This window comes from Perca fluviatilis, chromosome 3, assembly GCF_010015445.1.
Source record: "Perca fluviatilis chromosome 3, GENO_Pfluv_1.0, whole genome shotgun sequence".
Taxonomy (NCBI): Eukaryota; Metazoa; Chordata; class Actinopteri; order Perciformes; family Percidae; genus Perca; species Perca fluviatilis.
This window is the reverse complement of record NC_053114.1, coordinates 4,309,125-4,332,910: the sequence shown is the minus strand read 5'-3', so window position 1 is coordinate 4,332,910 and position 23,786 is coordinate 4,309,125. Positions and strand designations below refer to the sequence as shown.

At 41.7% G+C, this 23,786-nt stretch overlaps 1 protein-coding gene across 3 annotated transcripts in view; it reads left to right on the top strand.

Annotated features, from left to right (window-relative positions):
• dpy19l3 (dpy-19 like C-mannosyltransferase 3) overlaps nucleotides 1–23,786 on the top strand; it is a 68,277-nt gene that overhangs the window by 610 nt on the left and 43,881 nt on the right. The window contains exons 2-6 of one of the 3 annotated variants that reach the window (XM_039794110.1): nucleotides 448–574; nucleotides 2,158–2,285; nucleotides 14,076–14,166; nucleotides 20,405–20,526; nucleotides 21,119–21,264. In XM_039794110.1, the coding sequence (XP_039650044.1) occupies nucleotides 457–574; nucleotides 2,158–2,285; nucleotides 14,076–14,166; nucleotides 20,405–20,526; nucleotides 21,119–21,264 (605 nt within the window). In that variant the 5' untranslated portion in view covers nucleotides 448–456. Of the gene's footprint in view, nucleotides 1–447; nucleotides 575–2,157; nucleotides 2,286–9,256; nucleotides 10,301–14,075; nucleotides 14,167–20,404; nucleotides 20,527–21,118; nucleotides 21,265–23,786 lie in introns of those variants that run through there. The other 2 variants (XM_039794109.1, XM_039794107.1) reach the window with 2 other exon arrangements.

The following is a 23,786-nucleotide window of genomic DNA, read 5'->3' as shown; positions in this document are numbered from 1 at the left end:
CCCCATCTGTCAGACCGAATGAAAGGCAGTCCAGGAAAACAAACAGTGGTGCAGGTCGTGGTTTGCTTTGGCCCAGATTACACTAGTGTACACGCTGTTAGAGTGTGTGTGTTCTTGTTTAATTATATTCGGGGGTCCAAAAACCGGGAGTCCAGTATACTTGTGGGGTCCGGACAGCTTTGTGGGGCCAAAATTGAGGGTTAAGACTTTGTTGTAGGATTAGGGATATAATAAGGTTATGGTTACGGTGAGGGTAAGGGGCTAGGGAATGCATTATGTCAATGACGGGTCCCCACAAAGATAGTGAAACGCACTGTGTGTGTGTGTGTGTGTGTGTGTGTGTGTGTGTGTGTGTGTGTGTGTGTGTGTGTGTGTGTGTGTGTGTGTGTGTTTGGTCTCCACTTGGTATCTGCTCATGCCTTAATCATATCTGTGTTGTGGTTGCAGTGTTTTAACATGACAGCCCTGCGTCAGAGGAAGGGCAGCAAGGGGAAGGAGCCCCCTCTCGGTGCAGAGTTTCAGTCCCAGCAGTCCAACTGTTGCACTGATCACCATCCAGAAAAGATCTTGCATGGTGAGTGAGCCATCCTCACACCCAGCTGATGGCCTAGTGTCAGCAGAAAGCACCCTTTGACCATATGATAATGCGTTGTTGGCAGCCATCCACCCTGCTGAAGCAACCTTAAGCCACGTCCAGCTCCTGACCCTGACTTCTGACCAGTTGTGGGTGCAGAATGGTTCTCAGTTGGCTTTTTTACTCACTCTTCTGGATAAAGCCTGCACTCCTACACCTTTTGTGCCCATGCATATGCAGTCAACGTTTTGCTTGGGTTACATCCTCAGAAGACATCAGGCATACTGAACTGAAAATTTTTTCTGCATTTCACAGATTTCAATTGAAATAGATTGAAATGAATGCCACTTATATTGTATGAGTAACATGCATTTCTCTAGTATCCACTGAACAAAAAAACACCTGCTGTTGTCATGTTGACTCAGTGGCATGGCTTAGTGGAGCACTTCATCAAAATGCGGCCATCGTTGTGCACTTTACTCTTTCTGTCACTTTTTATTTAAAACAAACAAGTGCAACAGTATGAATGCCTTCCAGGAAAGACTGTTTGAAAATGTGTGCCTTTATCCCCACATTTAAACGTGTGTGTCCGTCCTCCCCAGCGCTGTGGTGGAGGGTATAACCTAGCATTCCTGGATTGGAGAAAAAAACGTGCTCTGGCTTATTGGCATTGCTTTAAACCAATCCCAATCACCATGGGCGGCGCTAAGTGCCGGACGGAGCCACTGTGCAGCTTGTGGTCGGAAGGGAACTTGTTTTGGTGGAACGTGTGTACGTTCAAAAGTTGTTTTAGTCGTGCAACAGAAAACTCAGATTGGACAGACAGTCTAGCTAGCTGTCTGGATTTACCCTGCAGTGATCTGAGGAGCAGTTAACCATAGTACTAATAAATCCACCGGAGTTTAAAACGCTAACACAAAGAAAGCGGAAGGTAACAGACATCCGGACGAAAAGAGTGTCATCTGGCGGAATTTCCGGCGGCAATGGAGCAATCCCGGAAGTGGAACATCGTGGATACAGACTAGTTGGAGCATAACCTGGCAATACCAAGTCTAGGGCTGCACAATATGAGTAAATTATCTGATTGGGATTATTTTGAACTGATTGCGATTGCGTTATGATTCCCGATATGGGAGGAAAGGATCATTTCGTACCATTATTGTCATTTTAATTGAAACCATTTTAAATAAAAAAAATGTAAATGATTGTAGTGTGATTTTGACGAGGATCTTGTAGGCCGGGACGTCTCTGCAGCTCCACAATACTTCATCCAGAATGATTTGATACATATTTTGCCTTTAACAAATATTGCGGCCACCCCTTGCGATTTGAATATTGCACTCGTCCATATTGTGATTTTGATAAAATTGCGATTAATTGTGCAGCCCTTACCAAGACCCTAAAACTGCAGCAGCTAAATAGAATGGAGACATCACTCATTTCATTATTTACACCTGTGCTTTTACTCTTCTGTGTAAAAACCCTGCATGGAAAACATAAATCATGTCATGTCGGCTGTTTTCAAAAGTTATTAAAATTTCACTTGACAGGAACAACTTAATGACTTGTTAATGTTCCTGCAGGTGATTGGTCATGGGGGGCAATAATCTGGACATCAGTTGGTTGGTCTGTGTCTGTTGGTCTTGGCCTGCTGTGCTGTATCTATGTGGCCACTCTACACGAGAACGACCTGTGGTTCTCCAACATAAAGGTAAAGGCCCTTCGCTGTTAACACCCGTTTGCTCAAGTTATTTTTTCTTTCAGAGGTGCACTCATAGCCTGGCTCCGCCCTCCTACGTACTTACGCTAAATTTTCATTTCCCTTCCGTACTCCGTCTGGGTTTGTGGTATATTCTCGGGTTTTCTCCAGCCAAATTTTTGGCGGTCCAATCAGCGAACAGAGGGAGTGGCTGAGAACGATGACGTTGAGAATTGAGATTATTTTGACTGATGTTGCGGTTGCGATTGCGATATGATTCACGATATTGGAGGGAATGATCAATTTTTTTGATCATCATTCTCATTTTCATTGAAACACAAATCAAAATGTACTATAGTCATGTAGTGTGATTTCTTTTGCAAGAATCTGTACCAAACAAAGATGTTTTCCTTTAGTCTGTAGGATAGGATTTGTAGGCCCAGGACGTCTCTACAGCTCCACAATACTTCATAAAGAATGGTTAGACACATATTTAACAAATATTGCGCCTCCCCCTGCTATTTGGATATTGCACTAGTCCATATTGCGATTTCGATAAAGTTGTTAGTTAGTTAGCCCTAGTTAGAAGCTACAAAAGGTACTGAGATCTGAAAACAGACTTTTAAAAATGAGCACAACTCTCAGCAGGACATGGCTCGACTTGGCGCAGCCAGATGTGCTAAATGGAAAAACGCTATTTTTGTCAGCGTTATTGTTAGCAAGATCTGAGCTTCTTCCTACTACAAGTCAAATGTGAGCTGTCAAAAAGGTCCATTACAGCAACAACAGTGGCACTACAGGCAGCAGTCAGCTATTAGAGGTCAGCCAATGGAACTGTCATGTGGTTGCTATCACACAAATAATAGACTTAGTTTTATCACGATGTGTGCCTTTTTTTTCCTAATGCAATGATTATAAGGGGTGTCACGATTCTACGATTCTTCCTTAAAAAAATAGGCTACATGGTATCAAGTGTCACTGAGGGCAGGACTATGCACACACACACAGACACACACACACACACACACACACACACAGTGTGGAGCTGAGAGAAAGGTGCAGTGACGCATTATTACGGAACCCACGCAACTTCTAGGCAAGCGCCACCATTCAGTAGCATTCACACGCTACTACTGGCCAGGCATCCATGCTTACGCAAGGTAACGTAACCCAATTTGTTCAGGTCCTATCCCCTGACCAGTTGGCTATCCTAACCTTAACTACTCAAGGTCAATGCCTAACCCCAACCAATCGGGCTGCTTCGTAGGGCGGGACTTTCCTACAATTTGCGTGGGATCCATAATAACGCTGCAGTGATGGCTCAGCAGTCTAACTTGTTGCTCATTTTTTCCTGCTAAGTTTGTGTCTCTCCCGACCGGCTGCTGAACGGCGCTCACAACGACTAGCTACGTGAAACGTGCCACTGTATCAATGAGCACTGGCTGGTTAACCGACCGTCCTACACACAGAGTATACCAGGCAGACACACAGCTGACAAACTCACAGCTAAACTAATTGCTAAACAGGTTCGGATATACGCTCCGCGTCCGCAGAACAGCTGCGGGCTTGTACCGTTTGCACGGACTGGGAAAGTGGCTATATGTGTCCAGGACAGCACGCAACGTTGAGGCTGCGTGGCCGGTTCAAGTCTGCAGTTGTTCATAGACACTAAACACGGAAAGTCCGTTAACCAGGGTCGGCTATCGGTCAGAAAAAAATATCCTAATTAGCATCCCTAATAGAGTTTAGATTCTCTGCCCGAGCTCAAGCCGGCCGATTTTTTTACGCTGCTATGATTGGGCCGGGCCGGGCCCTTGATTAAGCATTTGTGTTTTTTTAATCATTACTTTATTAGCCTTATTCGGTGGGGAGCAAGCTATGCCTCTCCAGCTTCTCCCGTAGCTCTGGGTATAGGTCCTGCGCTGACTTGAGTGTGAGGTAAACTGTGCTAAATCGTGTCTCCCCCCCCTCTGCTGCACTGTTGTCGGCCAGCGCGTCAGCATGCAGACCGTGGCGAAGGACAGTATTAATTTAGGTGATCGAGACAAGAAAGTCTCCTATATGATTCCAGGGCTTTGATTACGTTGCTGCCTTGATCTGTTACCCACACTATTCGGCTGAGGGAGCTGTAGGGTCGAGTTTTTTTTTTAACGTTTCTTCATTCGGATCCATTTGCGATCCATTCCATTCTGAATAAACAAACAGCGCAGTTTACATGCTTTGTCCTTGTTGAGTTACCGGTATTTATTAAGATAATTCTGAACAGATTTCTGCAGTTCAAACAGCTCTTTTGTTGTAGTTGAGAATGTCAGTTATAACGGCCGACGTAAAAATTGTCGGGTTTAAATTGGGCCCGTTCGAAGCTCTAATCCCTAACCATAATGCATACTGTATGTACGTAGTTGTCTCAGTGGTTTAGTAAGAACTGTAAACTGACTGGCTGTATGTCTCACTGACCATTGCCACTGAGGAAGAAGATCAGGTAATGTTGAAAACACATGGAGCCTTTTACGTCTTTCATGAGGCACTTGTTAAGAAGCATCCGAGATGCAGATGATTGATGTATCTGACACTTGTATATGGAGGTTGTCTAAGGATTTTACATCCATGTGTAAGATTCATCAACCACCTCACAGATGCGGATATTTACTGATGGTAAATGTCTCCCAGTTTTAACCTATAAAGCTTTAGTGTGTAACTTTTTGATATTAATGAACATCCGTTAGATTCAAGCCATTGCCAAATGAGTTGCTACAAAAGCTATTCAAGACTATCGGCTCCACATAAGAAGAAGTTCAGAAGATTGTGTTGTCCGGTGACTTTCCCGCGTGAAGCTCGAGTGAAGATAATGACCTCTTCTTAAGAGTCCATCATGTTTTTTTAATCCTCCGTGTCCTCCTTGGCTACAGGCAACTGCGTGGAGGAGGGAGGAGGGTGCATGCGCAATCACGGAAGGCTTGGGTCATGTGGATGCAACAACAGTTTTGTTGTCATTACTTTGAATTCCTCATGGGAGCGACAGAAACTACACGCTATAGCTTTAAAAGCTGACATTTTTATGTTTTTACTTATCTCAAGAGGAAATGTAGCTTCAACATTAGTGTCAATATGGCATATCCCCCTCAACCTGTGTTCTCTGTTAAAAATGCGTCATAAACACTTCATCCTGAAATGGGATGATTGTTTTTCCATGCGCTGCAGCGGATTGATTTTCAAGCCCGTTGAATGAACCACATGAAGTCCTGAAACGGCAGAGCGACTCATGGTTAGCCAGACCTCTTTAGAGCCTGTTTAGTGTTGTACAGCAACAGAACATTGTGCCCTGCCAGATATGATGTCATTTTTCAAATCCCCCTTTTCCAAAGCTTCACCAACACCGTGGCTCAGACTGAGACATACACAGCAGACTTTGATCTGGTTGACATGGCAGAACAGATCGCTCTGTCAGAGTCATAACTGAGGCAAGATGTAAATGAACACTGTTCATTTACATTTACATCTTTTGTTTTTTGCCTCATTTAGCGGTGCAGAAATAGTCATTTGTTTTGGTAGCTAAATGAGTCAGTTGAGGAATTCAGGCCACTTGGTGTGGCCTGGTTTCGTCTCATGTTGTGTGGTTTACAATGATGTGAGGATGAATTTGTGTATACAAATGGTTCTGAAGCTCTGAACCATAGCTAGGGGTGTGAAGTTTACCTGCCATCTATCAGAAAACTGATACAATTGAAGATAGGGCTACATCAATAACAAGCCACAGGTAACACCCGTGGTAATATATTAAAGAGAATGAGAGGCTAAAGATGTGGCACTGGTGCACTGGCACTGGTCCACTGAGTTTCACAGTTTGAATGGGTCAAAACTAGTGTCCATAGACCGTAGGACGGAAGAGAGAATGAGACAAAACGACTGCGCTCTAGGACTTCGAAGTGATCTCATCTGTCGGCACTAACTCGGGAGTGCCAGCCAGGTGCTTCATCTGTTTGGCATGCAAATGTGCATTGCGTCTTGACCAACATAAAGGCCATCTGCACAGGATCATTTGTGAGTTTCTGTCACAGAGAGGCATCCAATTAATTGAGCGGACTCAGTCAGACACAGTTTGTGGTCCTATGCTGTTTTTGTGTGTGTGAAAGGAAGGCGCAGACAGATGCTTTCATTCATAATAAATGCAAGGCACTTCACAGGCCTGGCGAACATTTCCCTGAAATGTTCCCAAATAAGTGGGCTCCTGGCTGACATCATCACACATTGCACGCATGTGTGTGTGTGTGTGTGTGTGTGTGTGTGTGTGTGTGTGTGTGTGTGTGTGTGTGTGTGTGTGTGTGTGTGTGTGTGTGTGTGTGTGTGTGTGTGTGTGTGTGTGTGTGTGTGTGTGTGTGTGTGTGTGTGTGTGTGTGTGTGTGTGTGTATGGTTTCTTTAAATATGCACACATGTGGTACTTTCCATAGGGTTTGTCACGTAGTGGACCCGTGCGCTGACGTGCACTAACATGTGCAAGTGGCACGGTAACCAGCCAATGAAATGATGATCATTACGGCGTTTAAAGTGAGCTCTGAATCAAACACAACTAAGCCGCACAGCCAACGGACGGGACGCAGCGCTCCACAATATAAACAAAATATTGCATACTTAATAGCGACACTTTCAATATAATATTGCGCAATGTGATATCGCGATAACAATATTGAGTCGATTTATCATGCACCGCTAATCTGGAGATAGTTTTAAAGCTCAGCTTTGAGGTGCAAAGACCGCCAGCTCAGTCGGGGCCGAGGGCCAAAATAGAAGGAGAAAGATTCATGTTCATATTTAACCGGCTTACGCTTGGTCTCCATGGGCAGCTTTTTTCAACTGCAACTCCCCTGTATCTGTGACACGCAGCGGATTCCAAGAGAAATTGTGTCACCACAACATGATGCCGACGGTGTACACGTTTTGCAGACAATTTGTTGTTGGCGGGTATGTACGTTTCTGTTAGTTTCTATCTGGCCTATCACAAACTATTTGTTACGTTTTCTACTCCAGTCACACACTTTGCAGCTTAAAAAGTTGTTTAGTTTACTTCAACTAACAATGCTACTACTACTGAAACAAATGTATATAAAAAGTCACCAGGCGTACCAACTGCCTGGGCAACCTTCAACGTATCATAAAGTAAGCTATGGGATAAATCACGATCGATCTTTTTATTTGCATGGAATTTTAAATATAGCTTACAGTACAGGCCAAAAGTTTGGACACACCTTCTCATTCAATGTGTTTCTTTATTTTCATGACTATTTACATTGTAGATTCTCACTGAAGGCATCAAAACTATGAATGAACACATATGGAATTATGTACTTAACAAAAAAGTGTGAAATAACTGAAAACGTCTTATATTTTAGATTCTTCAAAGTAGCCACCCTTTGCTTTTTTTGATAACTCTGCAAACCCTTGGTGTTCTCTCAATGAGCTTCATGAGGTAGTCACCTGAAATGGTTTTCACTTCACATGTGTGCTTTGTCAGGGTTAATTAGTGGAATTTTTTCCCTTATTAATAAAAAAGCAAAGGGTGGCTACTTTGAGGAATCTAAAATATAAGACATGTTTTCAGTTATTTCACACTTTTTTGTTAAGTACATAATTCCATATGTGTTCATTCATAGTTTTGTTGCCTTCAGTGAGAATCTACAATGTAAATAGTCATGAAAATAAAAGGAAATGCATTTGAATAAGAAGGTGTGTCCAAACTTTTGGCCTTTACTGTATGTGTATACACTGGAGGATATATTCGAGGCATGTTTGCATGTCTGCCCTCTCATTGGCTACTGCTCTGTAAAAGTTGACTCGGAGTCAACTTTGGGAGAGCGATGATTGAACATCCGGGCACTTTCGCCATTGCCAGCGGACTTCGCTCATACCGCTGTTCTCATAGGGAATGATTTGAATCGTTAGTGTGGACATTATACAAGTCCACCTGCAGCACATGCTACATTGCCCGGTGAAAAGCACGTGTCCTTTTCCAAGCCAAAATGAATGGTGTAATGTACAGCTAGCACAGTGTTCAGACACTTGTGGCTCTGCCAAGCCAATGCTGCTGGCTGACCTTACCTTGAACTGCTTGCTCTTGCTTCCTCAGTTTGTTGAGATTACGTATTTTGTTTCCTGGGCTCTCACTTTCACTCTTCCACTTAAACACACACCATACACATACACACACACACACACACACACACACACACACACACACACACACACACACACACACACACACACACACACACACACACACACACACACACACATATGCTGTCTTAAGTGTGTCCAGGTCAAGTAGGATGGAAAGAGCCGTGAAACACGCTGGAAAGTAATTTGGGAGTGTGGGAGTCCTGCCTGTTGGTGTATGTACTTTTCCGGGTCGTTGCTGTTTGACCTGACCCTACATGACTGATGGTATCGGAGTGTTGGCAGTCTGTCAAGAAGCTGTTGAACAGAGGAGGAGACTGGTTTTAATAATCTCACATGTGGCTTCCTCATCCATCGTGTTGTAGAGGGAATGCGGTAGCAGTGTTAGCCTCAGGTTAAAAGGCTCTGGTGGGTTTGGTATCAAGTTCATCACACTCTTTCTCTCCGTCTCTTTCACACACACTCTTACAATGCGCATTAACGCCAGTCATCATACAACATAAATGAGACAGCTGGCTTAATCTGGCCTCTTGGATTCATCAGGTGAGATGCCATGGCCGCGTCTGTCCGAGCGTGGAATGCAGTTCATTTCAGACACGTGCTCAAAGCTTGACGTCAGTTCCAGAGACACGAAACCCTCTGACAAAAGTTCCCCGCATTTTCCGAATGATCATCCAACATGTTCCCCTCGCTCGTCCCCACCTCCACCCCCACCCCATATTAATCTTTTCCTGTGTGCATGTGTGTTTTTATAGACAAGAGGTCACCAGCAGTGACTCTCTTTTCTTTCCCTCCCTCTGGCTGCCCCAGTTATCTACAGCCCAGCCTGCTGTTCACACACTCACTGGGGCTCAGTCTGTATGCTTTTCTTTCCTCTTCGTACTTCGTAGAACAAATGCTTTTGTTTAGAAGTGTCTTTTAGAGTCCAAGGGAGGCAGATGTCGGTCCTTGTTTAATCTCCGGACGACATAAAGCAGAGGGAATACAATGCAAGGCCAACGCTGGACGGACCCCCACTTGAATTCTTCAAGCACCATATCAGAGCGGTGGGAGTTATTCAAAGAGCCATACGGAGGAAATGGTAATAGAGAGAAACGGAGAAGAGAGGATCGGTGCCTTCTTAAGAAGTGAACTGGCTTTTAATGAGCAATGTGTGAACTTGCTAACTAGGCCCTATTCTCTTTGACCTTAATTTAAATTGAGGATTAGCCATCTCATCAGCGGTCTTGGGGAAAAGCCAAGGCTTGTTTTGCCTCGGGCAAACTCAAAAGACGAGTTGGAAAGGAAACTAGCTGCTCATTCCCTCGTAGAAGGCTTTTGCCTATTTCCTTTGGCAAGGAACTTGAAGCGATTTAAAAAAAGCTAATTTATTTGGACCAACTTCAGGAAAAGAAAAACACACCGCATTTTAACATTCATTGCCGTAATGGATTTGGATCAGTTCTATAGCTCAACCTGGGAGCATGCTGCTTATCTACCTAAATTCAGCTCATCAAAGGATCCAAGAACTTATTGATAATCGGCATCTTCTCAGGCAATGGAGGTTCGTAAAAGAGTTAGGCTGAGCAAGCTGCAAGACAATCTGGGCCAGTCTCCAGATGCACCGGCTGAAGGGAGATGTAGCAGTAACATGATGTCGGGCACCAAAAGGTCTAACGCCACGTATCAGGATACAGGGGAGCTTTCTCTGCTAAGAGGATCCGGCGCTTGTTCCGGTTCAGGCATTCTTCCCTGGTGGCCTTGGCGACAGCGTGTTTCCATGGCAGCCGGGCTGTTAATAGCTGGGCTGCTGGCACTGACTCAGGCCTGGTGCGTCAACTCCATACATGAGAATCTGCTGTGGTTCTCTCAGCTAACGGTAGGAGTTATGATACTACTGTGTTTGTTTGAAGCTTTGATTAGGATGAACCACGCACATCGCAGACAAGCTCTCGCTTACAGTAACAGCCCTTGGTATGAGTTAATTTAACATAACATGGTGCAAATAAAGACTGTCACACCCCTGAGCACACAGTAGGAGTTTGTCTGATCACAATATTTATATTCTTCCTCTTCTTTAAAGGGATACGCCACCGTTTGTTGAAATAGGGCTTATCACGATCTCCCCTAGCTGTAGATTAAAAAATTTTTATAAAAAAAAAAAAAAAAAAAAAAAAAAAAAAAAAAAGAAAAAAAAAAAAAAAAAAAAAAAAAAAAAAAAAAAAAAAAATTTTTTTTTTTTAGGTGGGCCAACGCATTTTTTTTTAAAGCGAGGCAACAAAAGACAACAAAACAACCTAATTACTTGCACTGAGACAAAAAATGCGTTGGCGCACCTATCTACAGCCAGGGGAGACCGTGATAAGCCCTATTTCAACAAACGGTGGCGTATTCCTTTTAAATATATTTTTTAAATATGTGTTTTTCTCAACTGCTATTATCTATTGTCCTCCTTGTTATTGTTAGCAGCCATGCTACATGAATTCCTGTTCCTCCTTCCAGTTCAATTGATGAAATATCATATGGAATCCAAAATGAATTGTGAATTTACTGAATTCAACTAAAAAAAGCATCCTTGGTTTTTATGTTTTGAAAAAGTATCGCAGTTTTGAAAAGACCTGAAGAGGTATTCTATTACAACAGTACTACAGAAGGGAATTACAGGGTAACTCAATATATCACGATTAGCCTAGAAATCTAGACACACCCTAGTGGCAGCAAATTTATTTTGCAGCCAGGGGGGTCTAGGCACTCTCCATTGACTTGCGACAAACACATCGTGTATAGAGTCGGTGGGTGGGGCTTATGGCTGCTGCTGCTGGGAACAGTGGTCTTCTGGAAGACTTGGAGTTAAGCTTTTCTTTGAGGAAAGAATAAAGAACGGCACAGAAATAATTTTTTAAAAAGTAAGATGTATTCGGAGTTTTGCCGACCAGATACAGCAAAAGTTTAATCTATCAACTTGCTTCGCTACCTTCTTCCTCGCTCTGCCTGGTTGTAGCGCTATCCTATTGCGTGCAGAGGGAATTTGAAAGACAACCGTTTATCCCGCCGTCAACCGTTTATATCCGTCAATGGTGACCCAACATCTGGATGTGGGTCTGGCTTGTCAGGCTATATCACGATACAACGGCCACACTAACAGCAAGGCTGGACCCGAATATTCGACTGCTCGGATCTTCGTTTGTTGGGTTGGTATTTGGTTTTTAATTTTGGGATTCGGATATGCGTTTTTTTTCTCCCCCCTTAGTTCTGTAGAATAACAGAGTCCTTAAAAATGGATGCTTTTTAATAAACCGAAAGACACGTGTTGCAGCGCAGTGTTTTAATTTCTTCTCAGTGTGAGAGTCTTTACTGTGTTTTGCTGTCTTTCTCTCCTCTACTTTGATCTCTGTGTTTCACTGAGGGAAGGTATTTGGACATAGCCCAGAGATGCAGAGATAAAGGTGCAGTGACGACTCGACAGTCCGCTAACTTGTTGCTCTTGCTCTGTTTCAACAATGTTAGGCTGAAAAACATGTGCACGCAGGCTGAAATTCACTGTTTTTGTAAAACAGGAATGAATCGTAGACCACATATACTCATTTTTTTGTGTGATTTACATTTTAACAATGTGTAAAAAAAGTCCATACGCAGTTCCTGTTTTTAACATACAACACGTGTCATCATTGACGTGTCCGTTTTTGTCAATGCCTTGTGATCTGGGTTGTCCAGTGATTGGACAACATGGTCGGTGGTTCAATCCATAGACAGTATATAAACTGGACCAACAGATCCCGTTGCTCTGGACGGAGACCAGTGAAGGATATTAGAAGCACTTTTCCGGTGAGCGCTGAGCGTTACTGCGCAGCCTCCAACTGAGAGAGACGACGTTAATGTGACGTGAGCAACCTGTCCGAAACTTGTAAGTCTTCTGGTAGCTTTGCCAAGAGAAATCTCAATCATTGCCAATCTTGCAGAGACGGAGAGCGTAGGTATATGTAAGGAAATAACATAGGCACAGGCTAATTATTGCTAACTAAAATGCTAGTTAACATTAGTAATTAAACCTAAACAGTTCATGTAAGTCGAAACTGCCTGCAAGCTTCTCCTGTGCTATACGGTAATTCCTCTACTATACGTCAGTAAGTGGCTTGGTTATGACACAATCGTTAGCCTATTTTTACAGAAACGTCTGCTACGGAGCCATAACGTGAAATACAAGGTAATGGAGCATTTTATACATTGTTGTGTTTCTTTAGAAATAAGCAATGGACAAATAGAGTCTTTAAACGCTTCAGATGTAAAGTTATTCGCTGTCAAAGTAACGTCATAATGAACGGGAGTCAATGGAATGCTAACGGGAGGTGATCGCTTTGTAGCATCAAATTAGCGCCATAGGAGGTTCGAGTTCTGAAGCGAAGCTTACCCCCTTGGTTCAATCCCTAGCTGATGGTTACATTATTAACAATTACAATCACAGCTGCTTATTTTCTTTTGTAAAGGTGTTGCAATTATTAAGCTTAAAAAACAAAATGAAACGGTTAAACAAATCATCAGCGAAAACACCTAGAACTGTAAAATGTCACTTAATACTTTTCCCGTTTTTAGACAAAATAAGAGTTACGTGCACAACGTAAAGTGCAAAATATTAGTTTCTCTTGATTACTCATTACAATTTTGATGAATTGCACAGCCCTAGATTATAGGTGGTGCTGTGCTGGGAGTTTGCTGAGGTTACATAATTTAAAGACGTGCATTATCCCACTCTAATAGGTGCAAATAGCAATCTACTTAACTTAATATGATGAGATGTAGCTGTAAGGGTGGGGCTACAGGCTACAAATGGACATTTTAGGGGGAATCGTTAGAATATGGAACATGTTGTATACAAAGTGAATTTATATGTGACTTCATGGTGGATTTGTGTCTTTTTCAGCATAATAGCTTAAGCTGTAATGCAAATGGAAATCAGCAGGGCTGTTCCCTCCCAGTCATTTAGTGGAAAATCTGTTCTTAAGTAGTTCTTAGTTGTTTTTTTAATGGTATTTTATGAGGGATGAGCTTTTAATCATAAGTTATTACTGGGAAAAGATGACATAAATCGTACTGTAATAATACTCCGAAAAATTCTTTGGTCCCTTGGAATGACCACATTCAACTGTGCAGGGACAGGATATTGGATACTTTCAGTGAATTCAGATAGCTGATATGTCAATGAAATATATCAAATCATTTGCTTTGAGTCGAGCACAGCTGTGAAAACTATTTACAAGCTGAACATGATAGATTGATGATTGAGTTAATATTCTGCAGCTGGTTGTTCACTGTTTGCTCTCTGTTTCCCACCCCACAGTGGAACGGTAATCATTCATGGCAAGCAGGAAATCTCTTGGGAAGACATCATCTAAGCACACAAATACACACACACACACACACACACACACACACACACACACACACACACACACACACATACACATACACATACGCACACACACACACACACATGTACAGGCACACACTGTGTTACCTGTCTTATTGTTACTTTTGAGGATTACGACTGCGTCAATCCTCCATGTTTCTGTCATGCTTTGCCAGCATATCTGTTTTCCATATTTTAGAGAACAGAAGTCTTTGGTTTCATACAACTAAAATTCCCTTGTTGCTTTCAGGAAGTGGAGCGGGAGATCTCCTTTCGGACAGAGTGTGGACTGTACTATTCCTACTACAAGCAAATGTTGCAGGCCCCGTCCATACAGGAAGGTAAGCACTATGTTTACGGTGATGTCATTTTTCAGTGTGTGTATATATATCAATAATGGCCTTTTATTGAATTGAAGGGTGGTGTCTTTTACAAAACCAAAAACACAAGAGCAAAAGTGTAAGGTTTGTTTATCTGATTTAACATTAGCTGCAAATGTTAGCGATTTGGGCTAACTAGCTTACTACCTACAGTGGTAACCATAACCAAGCATGTCCAATGTCCAAGAAGCATATCGTCAACAAACGACATTATTTTTTCATGTTACAGGTTTAAAAAAAAAAAAAGCCCCCTTCATGACTGAACCATACGCTGTTTATGTAGTATGTCCTTACTGTGTGGAAATTGTCAGAGTTTAGGCTAACGTTAGCGGCTCTGTCCTGCTCATTATTGGATTTGGGGACCTTTACTTCCCTGCAGCTCCAGTCAGCATAACCTGAGAAAGTGTTAGGTTTGCCAAATACATGTACTGTACTTGTATCTTTCTCACCCGAACAGCCTTTACTAACATTAAAAGTCAAAACATAGGGTTTTAAAATACAATGTGCAAGCTAAGCAGCGCTAAGTTAGATCGAAGTAATAGTCTGATCTTACATTTTTCTTCATCATACATACATCATACATAATTCTGTGACTAACTAGCTCTACAGTGTGACTCAAGGACAATGCTGTTTCTTAATTTCTTTATTTTGTCTTCTACGTGGATCATCAACTGGTGAGGAAGATGACTTTTAGCATGGTATCATTTATCTATCTATCAAACGTATATTTAAAACCATTTCACAGGACTTTACTTGTTTTAAAACGAGTCAGCTGGAATCACTCAAAAGTCAGCCAGACATGACATTTATAACTAATGGAGCTAACATTAGCTCATTTAGGTAGCTAGCTACAGCTGTTAAAATCTGATAACCCAGCATTTCATGGATGTGAAATTACTATAGTTATTGCAACATGGTTTTTTAATAAAATAAAATATATAAAAATGTATAATATAAAATATTAAAAAAAGTTTATATGTGATGTCTCTACATATAGAGACCTCAGACATTTTCCCACTCTTACAAGGAAATATAAAATTGTTTCTCTCCATTTACCAATCAGACCAAACAACTCACAGCAGTTTCTCGTGATGCATAGTCTGCTCTGAGGGAAATTAGTCTAATTATTTGTTCCCATTATCGTGTAAAATTCCTAGTTGGAAACAGGCCTAATTTTCCACTAAGGCAAATAATTGAGCTGTAGGCTAATCAGTTGAGGAACTGACTGACCTCGCTTTCTGTCTCACTCTGTGCTCATTTCTTGTCAGCAGAATGGCTTGATGTGCAGAAACTACAGTAGTTAGAGTTAGGGCTGCATGATTATGGGATTATTTGCAATTGTTTCTAAAAAGCATTATATATCTTACAATTCCATTCCAAGGTATAGTGTCCTTTCTCTCACAGAAAGAGTCTTTGGGTTAGAATAAAATCGGTTTTACTACTGTGAGTCTGTTCAGCTTTATAGATATAGATATAATAATGTAAGTTATATAGATATACATTATACATATAGCTAATGAACAATTCCAGATACATAACACATTTTCCAATCTTGGATCACATTTTCACTTACTATGACCACTACTACTGTCATTACTAAACATTGTGCCAAAATATGAACAATAACGTTACGTAAAACTGGTGATTTAATGTCACCGCTCATTTTACATACAGTTTAGCAACAAAACCAAATGCTGAGGGAACATTACAAAATTTTTTCATCTTGGTTTTGAGCGGTATGCATAATGGAAGAAATGAGAAAACAAAAGAAAAGAAAAACAAGTGAGGTGGGAGAAAGTAAGCAAGGGTGGAAGAAAAATGATGGAAGGAGGTGTGAATAGAGAATAGGAAAGATACAGAAGCAGGAATGAGAGGCGAGGTATAAGGACAGAAAGGAAGGATAACAGAGCTAACATAGATAGGAAGAGTCAAAGTGAGCGAGGAAAGGACTAAGGGAAGAAAAGGGATAAAGTAAATATGACAGTTTGGGAGAAAGATAAAAAGGAATGAAGTAGAGTAGGTTGTGTGTGTGTAGTAATGTGTACTCTGTTAATGGAAAACAAGTTCTGGTTTTTATGGTCTTACATGGATCGAGAACACAGCGGTAATCAGGCTGACACGAGTCAGCCTGCAGCAGGAACTCGGCTCTCTGCTGCACGTTTGGTGTCACGCTTTGTTCCAGTCAGACCAAATGCATAGTAATGATACTGCACCCAGTGCCCAATGTGGAATAATGACACCTGCGTGTTTGTGCACTCATATAACGTCAGTAGCATTCTTTTTGCATGGCATAAAAAAAATGCCATTGTTACTTCCACCAAGGAGGTTGTGTTTTTGCCTCGGTTTGTCTGTTTGTTTGTTTGTCTGTCAGCAGGATTACGGAAAACTACTGGGCCGATTTATTTTTTGCTTTTTGAACCTGGTGGAAGGGTGTAGCATCAGCCAAGGAAGAAACCATTACATTTTGGAGTGGATCCGAATCATGGGGCGGCTATACAAATTTACATTTCACATTACAAAATAGGGCGTTTGTGCCGAATTCACTTCGGGAATAATCGGAAAAATTAGTTACCGACTGAGAAAATCCACACTGCATTGACATCGTAAGATATACAGTGCCTTGCTAGTAAGTATTCGGCCCCCTTGAACTTTCGAACTTTTGCCACATTTCAGGCTTCAAACATAAAGATATAAAACTGTAATTTTTTGTGAAGAATCAACAACAAGTGGGACACAATCATGAAGTGGAACGAAAATTTATTGGATATTTTATTTAACAAATAAAAAAACGGAAAAATTGGGCGTGCAAAATTATTCAGCCCCCTTAATACTTTGTAACGCCACCTTTTGCGATTACAGCTGTAAGTCGCTTGGGGAGTTTTCAGTTCTTTCCACAGATTCTCGATTGGATTCAGGACTTTGACTTGGCCATTCTAACACCTGGATATGTTTATTTGTGAACCATTCCATTGTAGATTTTGCTTTATGTTTTGGATCATTGTCTTGTTGGAAGACAAATCCCCATCCCAGTCTCAGGTCTTTTGCAGACTCCATCAGATTTTCTTCCAGAATGGTCCTGTATTTGGCTCCATCCATCTTCCCATCAATTTTAACCATCTTCCCTGTCCCTGCTGAAGAAAAGCAGGCCCAAACCATGATGCTGCCACCACAATGTTTGACAGTGGGGATGGTGTGTTCAGGGTGATGAGCTGTGTTGCTTTTACGCCAAACATAACGTTTTGCATTGTTGCCAAAAAGTTCGATTTTGGTTTCATCTGACCAGAGCACCTTCTTCCACATGTTTGGTGTGTCTCCCAGGTGGCTTGTGGCAAACTTTAAACAACACTTTTTATGGATATCTTTAAGAAATGGCTTTCTTCTTGCCACTCTTCCATAAATGCCAGATTTGTGCAGTATACGACTGATTGTTGTCCTATGGACAGAGTCTCCCACCTCAGCTGTAGATCTCTGCAGTTCATCCAGAGTGATCATGGGCCTCTTGGCTGCATCTCTGACCAGTCTTCTCCTTGTATGAGCTGAAAGTTTAGAGGGACGGCGGGTCTTCGTAGATTTGCAGTGGTCTGATACTCCTTCCATTTCAATATTATCGCTTGCACAGTGCTCCTTGGGATGTTTGGGAAAGAAGCTTGGGAAATCTTTTTGTATCCAAATCCGGCTTTAAACTTTTCCACAACAGTATCTCGGACCTGCCTGATGTGTTCCTTGTTCTTCATGATGCTCTCTGCGCTTTAAACGGACCTCTGAGACTATCACAGAGCAGGTGCATTTATACGGAGACTTGATTACACACAGGTGGATTCTATTTATCATCATTAGTCATTTAGGTCAACATTGGATCATTCAGAGATCCTCACTGAACTTCTGGAGAGAGTTTGCTGCACTGAAAGTAAAGGGGCTGAATAATTTTGCACGCCCAATTTTTCAGTTTTTTATTTGTTAAAAAGGTTTGAAATATCCAATAAATTTCGTTCCACTTCATGATTGTGTCCCACTTGTTGTTGATTCTTCACAAACAATTACAGTTTTATATCTTTATGTTTGAAGCCTGAAATGTGGCAAAAGGTCGAAAAGTTCAAGGGGGCCGAATACTTTCACAAGGCACTGTAAATATAGAAAGAATAGAAGGATAGTTCTGGTTTTGTACAACGTGGGTATTATTTTAGTAGTTTTTGCCAATAAAACTCACCAAAGTACTTGCTGAGATGGGGGAATACAGTGACAAGGCAAGAAACATCAGCCATCAGACAGGTTGTAAACAAACCCCCCAAATTAACCAGTTTGGAAGAGAAAACAAAGGTGAATGCTAAAATTCTAACCATCACCGTTTACAGACTGTCCTGTGCAATGGATTATAACCAACCCTTTAGGTATGTTCACAGTTTTGTTGAATTGTGTACATGTCTGTTTTCTGGCCGCTCATATTGCTTTCTCTGTTGGACTTTGTTGTACCAGTGTTGCCATTTTCCCAGATTCCAGCAGTTACTTTGGTCAGTACCACTGATAGAAATCATGTCCAAAACTACAAAAAACAAGACCAAAAGATGCAATAAATCTGAATTAGCCTTTACATCTGAAATACATACTTTTCTTGGCCACTTGGGGGCAGCAGAAACATGCTGTGAACACAACACTGATATATTATCACCGCCTATGTTGATATTAGAGTCCGGATCGGGCCGAATTTTTCTGTCAGAGGCCGGCCCGCGTCCGACAGAGCCGTGACCGAACCCGGCCCGAGCCCGACAGGTATTAACAACATTTTTGTCCGAGCCCGACCCGAGCCCGACACAGTTAAAATCTGTGTTTTTTTTTTCTCATACTAATGACACATGTAGGCTACGTTTGTTTGTGTGCAAAGCCCGCTTTTCTTAAGCAACTGTAAGAAGGCATTCGGAAATGTCAACAGATGAGCGCATCAGCGCACACGGGGCATCAAGCGCACGTTAATAAGCTGTTGCCTTATCGCGCTGATGTGACCGAGCCCGACCCGACCATAATTTCTAAATATCTGTCCGAACCTGGCCCGGCCCGTCGGGAGCCGTCGGCCTCGGGTCGGGTATCCATGCCTTAGTTGATATGGCAAACTTGTCAGCAACTTGTTAGTACCTTAGCTAGTTGCTTATTGACACATTCAGCAGATATGGACTGAAATTCATTCCAATTGTGGCAACCTGGTGAATGTCTAATAGTTAGTTTCCTTTCAGCTTTGCTGTGCTCCCTACCAACTCCTGATGGGAATATTGTCTCTTTAGCTGCTAGGTTTTCCACTATTATTACCACCTAGTCACTAACTTTGTATGTCTGCTCCTGGTACTGGGCAGGTGGTGTACAGTGGGTTTTTAGAGTGTTTGCTGTCCGCTACAGCTTAAAACAATGCAAATGATAGTGGGTGAGAGTGGAGCAGATTAGATAATTTGCAGACCATTAAATCAAAGATGCTAAATTACTATATAGAACTTAGGGGAACTGCAGAGTGGAGTGATCACTATATGCGACACCTGTCACATGTAAGTAGTCAGTAGCAATCCATTGTTAATGTACAGTAAAAACTATTTCCTATAGCGGCTTTAAAGCTTCTTTGGAAGAACTTCCTCATCCTTATACAGGATTTCATGCAGGGAATTGTTTAGCAGAGGTTGTAGTATGCCACCCAGATCTTGGAGCATCTTCTCCATGATCATTTTAGTTAGTAAATGATGGCCTAAACAATATCCACGCTCAATTGGAGATATGCCACTAAAACAATGCCGGAAACCCTGACATATTTAGATTTTTGAGAGAAAAAGCAGTACAACAGTACTCAGTTATTTTAATTGAGCAAAGGAAGGAAGTGATGCTTGAGGGCTTCCAAAGTTGAATGCACTAATGGGGTCAGACATCCATTGTGCTCTCAGCAATCACGGAATTAAATTCAGGCAGAACACTCTGTGATTATAGTGGTTGAAGCACTGCTATTGTTCTTTAACACCACCATACTCTGTTAATGAGCAAAGCGAGCTTTATAAGTCTCTAACTGTGAATAAATGGTGGCATTTAAAGTGTGTGTGTGTGTGTGTGTGTGTGTGTGTGTGTGTGTGTGTGTGTGTGTGTGTGTGTGTGTGTGTGTGTGTGTGTGTGTGTGTGTGTGTGTGTGTGTGTGTGTGTGTGTGTGTGTGTGTGTGTGTGTGCGTGTTCCTAGGGCTCTCCGATTTGATCCATGACAACTTGACAGAATCCAAGAGGACCATTAATCTCCTACAGCGAATGAATATCTACCAAGAGGTCTTTCTCAGCGTTCTCTACAGATTGCTGCCCATACAGGTACCACATCACTCAGCTGTCAGCTATTTACAATTGGCTTGTAAAACACAAAAGATTAGAGTAATGGCCGCCACTATTACAAAATGATCGACTGTCTCTGTGACTTTTCTTGTCATTTGTGGCCCGTGAAAATAAAGCATTCTCGATGTGTGAAAAATGTAAAAAAAGAATACCACACTTCAGTGTTTTCTTTTCATTGGCATTATTATTAACCACCTCCCTGGTACTGTTGTGAATGATAGTCATATTAGCAGACTGTCAGGCATGTGAGGTGCGGTGGCATTTTCGATTTTGGTCTTTATAGCAGACATGGCTTGGCACACTTGCACTTGTCACACTGGAAGGAAAAGGTTTCTGTATTGGCACATCAATTAACCGAGAAAGAGTTGCTTAGCTTCTTCAGAGTCCTCACTTTGACAAGAAAGGCGTGGAAGTGAAATATCAGACCAAACTTTGAAAATGCCACAGTCACAGTTCCTGAATGCCCGAGTCAGTCGCTGTCACTGCAGTCAACTTTTCTGAGTGTGTTCATTTACAGCGCCTAATGAACTATTGGTTTCTCTGTGTGTGTGTGTGTGTGTGTGTGTTCCAGTTGTATCTGGAGCCAATGTATTTCTACATTTACACGGTGTTCTCGCTCCAAGCGGTGTATGTGATCGCTCTGTACCTCACAGCGTGGCTCCTGTCGGGTTCCTGGTTGGCCGGTACGCTCGCCGCGGTCTGGTACATCCTCAACAGGTGGGTAAAAGCAGTGCGTTCACGTTTACATGTCAGCATAAGATGGGGGTTTACCATTCAAATAAAAAAAAATGGCAAAAATAACCCAACATTTTACATGTATGTGCCTCAATTTGATTCAGTATCACTTCATTATGAATTGGTAGCGATCTCTGAGGAGTTGTATGTGAACAGGGTTAAACATAATAATAATAATAACAACTTTATTCATATAGCACTTAAATAATGTTACAAAGTGCTTTACAGAGACAGAGAACAAGAGATTAAGAGTAAAAGATAGATACAGTGATAATGACAAACGAGGTATGAATTACTAAAACACAATAAAACAAGTCAAACAGAAGAATTACCGTTCAAGGGAAGGCAATTCTGAAAAATTGCGTTTATAAGTAAGATCTGAAAAAGAAACGGAGCTAGCCTGCCTGGGGCCTGTACTACGAGGTGAACCCAGGGTTTTCTGTATCACGACGGTGGATCACTTTAGGGGTGCATGATATATCGACTCAATATCGTTATCTTGATATCACGTTGCCGTGGGTGGGATTAAAGAAAACCATAATCTCTTTCAGAAGGATTTCCTCTGTGCTGTAGATTTCGTACGTTTTTTCAATCGCTATCTGAAATCTCAGTGTTAAGCTCTTTTTTTTTTTTATAACTACTTGAGTGTCTATCAAAAGTAATCAACCCTTGATATTATGCGTGGATTATTTATTTCCATGTATGTTTTAATTATTAATTGGATTATCTTATTTACTTCCATCGGGAAATCTGTTTTGATTTCTTACCCATAGTAATCCCTTTGCATGCAGCACGTGTGAAATGCACGTGTCCCCAAATCATATTTTGGTCTCAGATTCTGGGAGAAAAAAAAAAAAATCTCCGGTTTAGAGCTGAATATCTTTGCCCCCAATATTGTCTTCCAGGCAGCTTTGCCTAACTTTTAAGGTCCGATTACGGCTCTCCTTTTTTCCCGGCACACTAAGCTGGGATTCCTTTTTCTGCCCATGGTATACATCTCTGGTAATGTTAAGCAGTTCTAAAGTTACTGTCATAAGCTTTTAACACAATGATGTCTTTTTATATCACTTTTCAAGTTTATGTATGGAAGAGCAGTCACATAAAGCATGCACATGGCCCTCATTAAGACAGCAGTGCAGTTAAGGTCAAATACTGTAGAATCACCAGTTGTGAAGGAGAATCTTCAGTTTAATGATCCACTTCAGCAGCGAAATGTTGCGAATGAGAATGAGTTTTTAAAGGTCCTAGTTAATTTATGCCAGGTGTGAATGTTCATGGTTGAGAGGAAAATAAAATAAATTGTAACCACTCCTATTCAAGCTTTTATTTGTGACGTAAGAGTGCGGTAAATGTTTCAGCCTGTTTTGAACAGGCCAAGGACTTGATCTATTGTACATGTGTGAAATGTGTGGCCTGTCTGTAGCATTGTGTCACTCGTGTAGTGTGATGGCCAGTGACAGAAACGAGACTATCTGCAACAAGTTTCTTTATTTTGTAACTTTATAACAGTAACATTCCCGTATGTGAAATCCAATTAAACATGTTTATGTAGCGCACTGGAAACTATTGTTTTTCTAGTCAATTTCATCATATCAGTATCGCTCACTTAAAGGTCCAGTGTGTGGGAATTTCTCCCATCTGGCGTTGAGATCATATGTCGCAATCAACTCTCACGCACCACGCAGTTCAAAGTACATATTACAGCTACGGTAGCCTTCACGCTTCAAAAAGCCGGTCTCTTGCTCTTTTCAATATGCTTTTTCTGGGCGAAGAAAAAGTAGACTCCTGTTCCTGAAATTTGGATTTTGAATACGTGTGGTCCTCCATGTTTCCTTCTTCAAACTTGCTGGGGCCGGGAAGCTACGATACCCATTAGCAGCGTTAGCAGCACCTGTGAGTTTATCATGTGACAGCGAAAACACGAAAGGCGGAGCAGTATATCCTATATATGTCCCTTACCGGCTAACGTATTTCAAGAGGGAGCATGAATATGGAGCGTCTATCCCAGTTCTTGCGAATGCAAATGTAAAATGTCAAGCCAAAAGGAATACTTGGAGTTGATGGTGGTGGTAAATATTCATGAAAAAGGACAAGTTTGTGAACGGGCAACACAGATTTTGATAATGAACAACTAAACACGTTACACACTGGGCCTTTAAAATAAGTTGCTTTATGTACTTTTGTTAATTCATAATCTCTTTGACAAGGTTAAAAACATATCGTTTAATGCCTACAGACTGTGTAGGGGGAAACATGTTGTACTTGCCCTTTAGGAGGGAAGCGCTCTCTCTTTAAGAGAAGCTGAAGAGCATGGGGTTTACAAAAAGACAGAACCATGCTTGTATTGAACCGTGGCTATCTTTTCAATTAAACGTTGCAAAATGATGATGGACGTGTTCCTGGCAGTTCATTCTGAGGGTGCAACATTTATAGCACTGCGTGAAGCGCCTGGTGCAGGTGCGTTTAGGGCGTGTCCAAATCCACTTTTGCTAGTTTGACGGCGG